Here is a 9,654-nt window from a genome sequence, read left to right on the forward strand (position 1 = left end):
CAGACTGGTATTACTGGAATAAAAATATTCTCCATATGTAAAAATGACTATTGTTACACAGGTCAGTCCTTGGATGGGAGACCAGATGCTGCTGGAAGTGGTGTTGGAGGGCCAGTAGGAGGCACTCTAAAAAAAAAATATCCCAATGTAAAATAAGGGTTAAAATAAATGGGGGAAAAAAATCCCAATGTAAAAAAAGGGTTAAAATAAAATATTTGGTCATTCTACAGGAGAATCACTGCTCTAGTAGTATACAGTAGTGCCTACTACCCTCTTGTGGCCAAGGAAAGATAATGCACCTAAAATAATTTGGTTGAAACCGGAAGTTTCAGACGCCATGGAAACACATGACGCTGACCTGTGCTGCTAAATTAATAGCTAGCTAGCATCAAACGAATAGCGTCACCATCAAACTGTTGAAATTAATGTCTCGGAAAGCAATGAAAGTGGTAGTTGACTTACAGTTTAGAGCGGTAAGACATTTTTGTTAATGCAACCAGCTAGCGACCTGCTTCCCAGGTAGTAGTTTACTTGTGGAGCGTCGTGTACAGTGGTGCATATAAATCGGCTGTCTTGAGACTTAACTCAACTGTCTCTGTTCAAACGCATGCATATCTAGCTAACTTTAGTTTGTAAGCTTTCATGCAAGATCTATACATAACAGTAATGACATTCGGTGATATATTTGTGGGATCCACCCACTGTTTGATTTTGCCAGGCTATATAATTTTGATTTGCAATTATTATGTAGCCTTGAGTGTATTGATACTACTGCCTATGCTATGAGGCCAGAGCTTTAATGGCACCACAGATGGTCATCATCGGAGAATTGTTGGTTCAAGCCCCAATTTGGATCTTGCTTTTCAATCGCTACATTAAACATGGTGAAAGTGTATCTGCAAAGCCGGTGTTGTTCATGACACCATAACCATTTATTCATTACATTTCAGGTATCATGCCCTGGTGTGCATTTGTCAGCCAAGGATGACATCTACCTCAGTGTGTGCTTCATGAGCCAATACCGCAAGTCTGTGTGTCTCCCCCCTGTCTTCCCTCTCCTGTTTCGAGAGAAGATGAGATTTGAGAAAGTGGGTTAATGTGACGCGTCTCTTCCTGGTGATTCCAAACCAAGTATGGCCTAACCCCTCTCCTGACGAGCTATCAGGAGTGCAGGTTTTTGTTCTACCCCAGCTCTTGCACAGTATAAACTAATCAGCTTTTCATCTGGGGGCATGATTTGTTGACTTAGAGCAGGGCTGGAACAAAAGCCTAAATTCCCTGTAGCTCTCTTGGATGCCAGGAGGTTGACACCATGCAGAGGTTCTATAAACTAGTAACAGATCAATTCTAAAATGGGAATGAACAAGATTTTCTAAATGAGATTTGTTCAGTTTCTGTTCACATCCAGGTGTTCCACTATGCTGTTGACCCAGGAGATGTTGCAGAGATGCTGGAATGTATGTTATATTTGATATACCTGTTGGCCAGTGGAGGCTGGTGGGGGGAGCTATAGGAGGATGGGCTGATTGTAATGGCTGGAATGGAATAAATGGAACAGTATCAAACAGAAACCGTTTGACTCTTCCATTAATTTCATTCCAGCCATTACGATGAGCCCGTCCTCCTATAGCTCCTTCCACCAGCCTCCACTGCTGTAGGCCTATTTGATTAATTTTCCTACTACAATGTTGTATGCTCATATTCAACGACTGTGTGTTTGCTTATTTCCCCCCCAGATGAAACGGTCAAAGTTGAATTGGTACAGTTGATCCCCCCAGGTGCAGTAATCTTCAAAATGTTTAGAAATGACTTTGATCAAAATTTGTAAGCTAAGTGTTTAACTTTAACATGATACAGACACAGTCTAATACAGTGGTCCCCACCCCAGTCATCATGTACCCCCAATAGTACACATGTTTATTGAGGCCCCAGAAGAAGAAGAAACAGTTAATTTGTCAACTAATCATCAGGCCCTCAATGAGTTAATTCAGGTGTTTTTTGTCTGGGGCTACAACAAAAATGTGTGCGGTTCGGGGTACTACAGGACCGGAGTTGGGAAGCACTGGCCTAATACACCATAAGCAAGTAGATCATATCATAATATGCCATGTAGCAGCTGCTTTTTATCCAAAACAACTTGCAGTACATTGGGCGCATACATTTTAGTATACGTGACCCCTGCAAGAAATTACCCCATGATCTTTGCGGTGTGTTCTTACTAACTGAGCCACACAGGACTGCAGTGATTGACCTCTGTGTGCTTTGCTGCAGTGGGGGAGGCCCTGGCCTGCTTTGAGGAAGACGCCAGACGCTTCCTATTTCCAGAGCCCAAATTGGTTCCATCCTTCTCTGGAGTGGACAGAGAGGTTCTCATGACACGCTCCATTAGCTTCCCTGTAAGTAGGAGAGAGCTTACACCATCACTATGGAGAACCAGGCTGTAGTCCTGTTTCAGTGAGATGTATGAGACGGCGATGGTTCACTAGACACTGATTGATAGGTCTGATTAGGACAATACAGAGGCAGCGTACCTGCACAGAGAGGATACAATTTACGTTGATGCATTAAACTGCTCTTCAAACTAGTGAATTGGGCCAGTATCCATTCAAATGATCCACTCGCTCTCATCTTTCCCAGGGCATTGCTCCAAGGTTAGAGTTCTCCACCAGAACAACCATCAGTGAGTGCTCTGCGAACGCAGAGGTCAACAGCACCCATCTCAGGTCTCCAATGGTAATGCTTTCAGTTTACGTCATTAGCACTCTCCATAGACTTCCACTTAATGTTAACGTTTCTCTATTAGCCTGTTCCCAGATCTTTTTGTGCTTTCGTAAGTCCTATGGTCACCATGATATGGGACCAGGCTAACCCATTGTAGGCCAATGTGCAGGATTTTTTTCCAACCACTTATTCCCATTGGACCAAGGGCCAAGATTGAGAAACACTGAGCATATGGAATAATACTTTGCTCATTCACTCATTCGATCACAGAGGACAGTGGTGCCAAAGAAACGCACTAAAAGGTCCCGAAAGGTACACCGGAGAGGAGATTGGGACGGTGCCTGGCGGGCACCAGTGATGCCCAGATCACGCTCCCTCTCTCCGTGCAAAGCCAGCCAGATGGACGGTTGTCATGGAAACATGGGGCGGCTGGCACAGCTCAGTTTGGGTTCCAGCTGGGATATAGATGAGGAGTTTTTACCCCGTCATGTAAGTATATTTTACATCTAGTGGTGTGAGCTGTCATGGTGACAAATGACAGTATGACATCTGCTATGTCATGACAGCGAGTCAGCAACAAGTTCATACATAGTTGTATTTGTGTGTGTGTGTGTCAAATCAAATTGTATTAGTCACATGCGCCGAATATAACAGATGTAGACCTTTAAGTGAAATGCTTACTTTCTAGCTCCTAACCAACAGTGCAGTTTAAAACAAATATGGATAAGAATAAGAAATCAAAGTGACAAGTAATTAAAGAGCAGCAGTAAAATAACAGTAGCGAGACTATATACAGGAGGGTACCGGTACAGAGTCAATGTGCGGGTCCACCGGTTAGTTGAGGTAATATGTACATATAGGTAGAGTTATTAAAGTGACTATGCATAGATGACAACATAGAGTGGTAGCGGTGTAAAAGAGGGGGGCAAAGTAAATAGTCTGGGTAGCCATTTGACTAGATGTTCAGGAGTCTTATGGCTTGGGGGTAGAAGCTGTTTAGAAGCCTGTTGGACCTAGACTTGGCTCTCCGGTACCACTTTCCGTGCAGTAGCAGAGAGAACAGTCTATGAATAGAATGGCTGCAGTCTTTGACAATTTTTAGGGCTTTCCTCTGACACCACCTGGTACAGAGGTCCTGGATGGCAGGAAGCTTGGCCCCGGTGATGTATTGGGCCGTACGCACTACTCTCTGTAGTGCCTTGGAGGCTGAGTAGTTGCCATACCAGGCAGTGATGCAACCAGTCAGGATGCTCGCGATGGTGCAGCTGTAGAACCTTTTGAGGATCTGAGGACCCATGCCAAATCTTTTCAGGAATAGGTTTTGTCGTGCCCGATTCACGACTCAACCTGTTCCACTACAGCCTGTCAATGAGAATGGGTGCATGCTCGGTTCACAATCATCTCCTTTGTCTTGATCGCGTTGAGGGAGAGGTTGTTGTCCTGGCACCACACGGCCAGGTCTCTGACCTCCTCCCTATAGGCTGTCTTGTCGTTGATCAGGCCTACCACTATTGTGTCATCGGCAAACTTAATGATGGCGTTGGAGTCGTGAGTGAACAGGGGACTAAGCACGCACCCTTGAGGGGCCCCTGTGTTGAGGAGTTATTATTTTTATTTATTTTACCTTTATTTAACTAGGCAAGTCAGTTAAGAACAAGGAACAGTGGGTTAACTGCCAGGGGCAGAACGACAGATTTGTACCTTGTCAGCCACCCCCCCCTTACCACCTGGGGGTGGCCCGTCAGGAAGTCCAGGATCCAGCTGCAGTGTGTGAATGCCCATGAGTGTATGTGTGTGTGTGTATTAATGTATGGCATTATAGACAGCAGTTGGCAGAGAACAGCACTCTGTTATTTGAACTGAAGAATATTCCCAGGTGTGGTTTTATCCTCGACCCTACCCAGTCATGTGGTAATGATTCCCTGTACTGGGCATAACATCATTGAGATGATGACATTCACATTCAGTGGTGCAACTTTGTTGATGAAGGAAATAGGACATTGAACTCATCTCATCAATCCATCCACCTTTGGACACTAGCTCTAAATAAAATCAACCATTCATTCCATTTGGAAAATTATAGGATAATTTCAGGCTTTGGACTCCCAACTGAATCAAATAGTTTTTATTTTATTTTACTGTTGTTTTTTACCCCCTGCTTTGCTCTACTCTTCTCCTCCTGTCCTTAGAAAAGCGACCCCTGGCTTGGGACTGGACACTCCCCTACACCCCACCTCTCCCCTGTCATGGCCAGACCCACCCTGACCACCGACTCCTCTCCTCGTCTCCCACAGTCCCTGTCCTCTGACACAGACAATCTCCTGGACTACCCACCAGGTCCAAGCCAACGGTGTTCCCTGGTTAACATGGGGAGATCCTCCACCGCTACACCCAGCCATTCCATGCTTTGGCACTCCTACAGGGAAAGCTCGAGACAAAATGGGTATGTCGAGCTTACTTGAATGATCTTGATGTAAGCTCTTGGCTCCTATAAGGAGCGTTATGCCATTGACAAATGTCCTCCATCTCAGTTGGTTCAGGCCTGACCCTGTCCTGATCCTTGTCTCTTATCTCTATGGACAGGTCACGCCCCAGCTCCCAGGGCATGTGGGAGGAGGTCCAACACCGCGTCCGAGGACTCCTTATCACCCCTAGAGCGTTGCACAGACTCGCCCATGTGAGTAAGACACATGTCGCATTCATCTGCAGTGGGTGCGTTGGAAACCATAACAGCAATCACACCAGAAATGTAACCTTGACAAGATTGAACAGTAACTTAAATTGACCAGTTACTGTCGTTTCCTGTCAGCTTCATTGAGCTTGCCTGGCACAATGGAAGCAATAGAAATAGTTGTAAAATGGCCAACCCCGCCCAGCTGCCACTCCAGACAGACTAGAACAAAAGCTAAAAGTAGAGCCTAGTATTTGAACCCAGGGCTGCAGTCATGCCTGATCCCTACACTTTGTTTGGAAGCTAATGTTTTGACTTGCCTCATCTTCGGCTCACATCACCCTCATTCCAAAATAATTTTAGTATTAGCAATTCCCTAAAAGTTTTGTGACGTGTCTGGCTGCCGTAGATGGGGGAATAGACCAGATAGAAATGCAGAATCGGTCCATAGGGAACTGGAGCTCCAGCAGAATGACAGAAAGTCATATGCAGACTCCACTGCTCCCTCTCCCCCTGACCCTCCTCTCTCTCTCTCTCTCCTTTCTCTTTGGCTATAGTGTGATGTAGTAAGACAGGTCTGTTTTTTATTGTCAATGACAAGTTACTGTATCATAAACCAACTGGGATTAAGCTAGTGATGTGTATGTCTGAGAACTCAGTGCTAATGTATTGGTTGGTCCTCAGGGGGCCACAGACTCCGAGATAGACGAGGTCCTAGCCCGGAGGTCCATCTCCCCTAACCGATGCCCACCATAGGGAGTCAGTGGGGAACGGCCTGGGAAGGTAAGAGGGAATAGTCAGATAGCCTCGCTGCACTGGCGTGTCACACTGTATTCAAACAAATCTCTTCTTCTTCCGAACATGAATTACCATGACAGTATTGTATCACAATTATGATAACACAGTAGGATCCCCGGTCTTGATCTGCATTGGTATTGATCAATATTTGAATACCTTTACATTTCTGTACTGAATGACAGTAGAAGGCCCGTCTAGAAATATTTCAATCAAAGTTGACGTTCCGGGGATTTTGATTGGATTTACCTGCCTTATTTCCAGGGGTGCCGTTCACTCAACAACTTGAAGCTTTATCTTCTATACAACCAGTGAAGAAGCCAAAGTGTCCGGTTCATTTTGGCATTGATTTCATATGATAATGATGTCATAATTCACTCTGTGTGTGTGTTACGGTTAGCTGAAATTAAGTATTAAGGCATACATACGGTGGCTATTGAAGAGAAGTGATTGACCAGAATTCAAAGCATCTCATTATATTAACGCTAATGTTATTAGTCATTTTGTATGTTTATTTATGGTATTGAATTGAGGCAGAAACCATAGAAATGTATGTCATTATAGTCGTGTTCTGTGGACATGGTCATTTTGTGTGAATAAATCGTTTTGTGTTATCTAACAAAAATAAATAATGAATTTCTCACCCTATATTGAATGTACAGTATTTGAAAATATAAGCTATGGTACAGTAACATCATATTGTTACTCTTGGGTGTGTTCAGGAGAGTGAAACCTGCAGATAGAACTGTAACGTGTAGAGCGGACTGGGTTGCCTATTCTCCATGACAAAGAAGAATATCTGCTCGACACAATGTATATCTATCTGAACGTTGTCATGTCGCACCTTCCTGAATGAGCCTCTGGCCTCTAGCCAGCAAACGGGCTGACTTTGTGGAATCCTCGGGTGCGTCGGTGGAAAGACATTAAAGGGGAATTATGGGTAGGTCGATAGTACTATTTGTGCTCTAACATCACTCAGGGGAAATAGCCGGTTAGGTGATTATATATTACTGCACTGACTGCCTGCTTCAGGAACATTCTGTTCCATCACTATGCCTTTCTAAGCTATGACCGTTCTATAGCAAGTCTAGAGGATCCAAAACCGCAACCTGTGGTATAATACAGTGACTGCAGTATTTCAAATGGTTTGCTAAGTCGTTCTTGTAGATAAAAACAAGGTTGTACAGTAACCAAAGGATGCACATCCAATGGTCAGATGCTGGACAGGAAGAAACAAGTAAATGAAAGCAGTAATGTCCACAACTCTAATTCCGCATTCTCAACCATTTCCAAAACCACTCAAAAAGAGAAACGCCCAAGTTATATTTTTCTTTATCAGCTTACATCTAGTACATGTTGATTCATATACTGAAGTCATTTGTGAACTGTACACACTTTAGCCATTGATTGTTGATCTCATCATAACGTGCTTTTGAAATGTACAGAAGAACCGGATTCACAAGCTTTATTTTGAGCCACATCTGATCAATAAAATGTTAGTTACGTCGCCCTTGACTTGCTTTCCTTATACTCAATAACTCACCAACTTGAGAGATGTTCTATAATAACGTTGTCTACTACCTCAAATTAGGCCCGTATGCCTCTGTTATAGAACAAAAACAAGTCGTAGAGGTCAGATTGCAATGAGCTGTAAAATGAAGAGGCAGTTTCAATAATCCCATGCCTCAAGGGATGAAAAAAATGTTATATTAAGGCTCATCTCTCTCAAGTTTACCCTTTATTTAACAAGGCAAGTCAGTTAAGAACAAATTCTTATTTACAATGACGGCCTACCGGGGGACAGTGGGTTAACTGCCTTGTCTAGGGGCAGAATGACAGATTTTTTACCTGGTCAGCTCGGGGATTCAATTCAGCAAACTTTCGGTTACTGGCCCAACGCTCTAACCACTAGGCTACCTGCTGGCCCAAAGTAAGGCTACACAAAGTTATTACATAATGAGCTGTTTGGAAGGCTTTGTATCTAACTGAGGTTTCATGGTTGATGTTGGAAGATGTACTAACTGTATTCAATTGAATTCCTGGATTCTACTGCTGGGTCTTCCAAAACATTGCCTCAGAGGCCCCACAATTCTTTGTTTCTCTGACAAACAAACATGAAGCGTTTAAAGTTAGCATTCGTTATCAGAAAGTCTTTATTGTCAAGACCATCCTTATTAAAAAGTCATCCATCCTCTTTAGCAATTCATTAAGAAAATATTTCACAGTATTCAATTAAATTCATAACTCAAACCTCGTTAGTGTGCCCATCAACTCTACTTTCTATGTTCATCACAAGTTTCCCACTGTATTTATTTGTAATATTGCTTCATGCAATAAAATTACATGGATGAATGATATAAAGTTAATGAATAAGATGTTTGGCACATATTGTAAAGCTTAAGAACATTAACTTTCACCAACAAATATACTTGACTATGTAAAGAACAATCGCAGCTAAAGCGCCACACATACAAACCAATTCTATATATTTATTTAACTTTTTTTCCGCTTTCAGGCCCACGGGAAGGGGTGGTACGGGGGTCTCTGGATGTTGTTGGGGGATGGGGGGGACTGATGGGAGGCATGCTTTCTTCGGGAGGAGGGCTAGATGGGATAGGAGGAGGGCTAGATGGGATGGGAGGCATGCTTTCTTCGGGAGGAGGGCTAGATGGGATGGGAGGCATGCTTTCTTCGGGAGGAGGGCTAGATGGGATGGGAGGCATGCTTTCTTCGGGAGGAGGGCTAGATGGGATGGGAGGCATGCTTTCTTCGGGAGGAGGGCTAGATGGGGTGGGAGGCATGGGAGGCTAGATGGGGTGGGAGGCATGCTTTCTTCGGGAGGAGGGCTAGATGGGGTGGGAGGCATGCTTTCTTCGGGAGGAGGGCTAGATGGGGTGGGAGGCATGCTTTCTTCGGGAGGAGGGCTAGATGGGGTGGGAGGCATGCTTTCTTCAGGAGGAGGGCTAGATGGGGTGGGAGGCATGCTTTCTTCAGGAGGAGGGCTAGATGGGGTGGGAGGCATGCTTTCTTCAGGAGGAGGGCTAGATGGGGTGGGAGGCATGCTTTCTTCAGGAGGAGGGCTAGATGGGGTGGGAGGCATGCTTTCTTCAGGAGAGGAGATGGGGTGGGAGGCATGCTTTCTTCAGATGGGGTGGGAGGCATGCTTTCTTCAGGAGGAGGGCTAGATGGGGTGGGAGGCATGCTTTCTTCAGGAGGGCTAGGGGGTGGGAGGAGGGCTAGATGGGGTGGGAGGCATGCTTTCTTCAGGAGGGCTAGATGGGGTGGGAGGCATGGGATGGGGTGGGAGGCATGCTTTCTTCAGGAGGAGGGCTAGATGGGGTGGGAGGCATGCTTTCTTCAGGAGGAGGGCTAGATGGGGTGGGAGGCATGCTTTCTTCAGGAGGAGGGCTAGATGGGGTGGGAGGCATGCTTTCTTCTAGATGGGGTGGGAGGCATGCTTTCTTCAG

At 44.9% G+C, this 9,654-nt stretch overlaps 1 protein-coding gene across 1 annotated transcript; it reads left to right on the top strand.

The window, feature by feature from the left end:
• The first annotated feature begins 92 nt into the window (after positions 1-92).
• LOC115133578 (spermatogenesis associated 6-like) lies at positions 93-6,835 on the top strand. The gene is made up of 11 exons (XM_029666980.2): positions 93-473; positions 951-1,088; positions 1,409-1,457; positions 1,737-1,778; positions 2,272-2,396; positions 2,638-2,733; positions 2,992-3,210; positions 4,911-5,164; positions 5,305-5,398; positions 6,077-6,175; positions 6,452-6,835. The coding sequence occupies exons 1-10, from the start codon at positions 426-428 to the stop codon at positions 6,146-6,148; spliced, it is 1,137 nt and encodes a 378-aa protein (XP_029522840.2). The 5' UTR covers positions 93-425; the 3' UTR covers positions 6,149-6,175; positions 6,452-6,835.
• Positions 6,836-9,654: the final 2,819 nt, after the last annotated feature.

This window comes from Oncorhynchus nerka, linkage group LG8 (assembly GCF_034236695.1).
Source record: "Oncorhynchus nerka isolate Pitt River linkage group LG8, Oner_Uvic_2.0, whole genome shotgun sequence".
Classification (NCBI taxonomy): Eukaryota; Metazoa; Chordata; class Actinopteri; order Salmoniformes; family Salmonidae; genus Oncorhynchus; species Oncorhynchus nerka.

Bases quoted from the DNA above. Each gene is read 5' to 3' on its own strand.
- LOC115133578 (XM_029666980.2), top strand. From the start codon at position 426: ATGTCTCGGAAAGCAATGAAAGTGGTAGTTGACTTACAGTTTAGAGCG. The intron at 1,458-1,736 runs GTATGTTATATT...TTTCCCCCCCAG, and splicing joins TGTTGCAGAGATGCTGGAAT to ATGAAACGGTCAAAGTTGAA. The intron at 5,399-6,076 runs GTGAGTAAGACA...GTTGGTCCTCAG, and splicing joins CGTTGCACAGACTCGCCCAT to GGGGCCACAGACTCCGAGAT.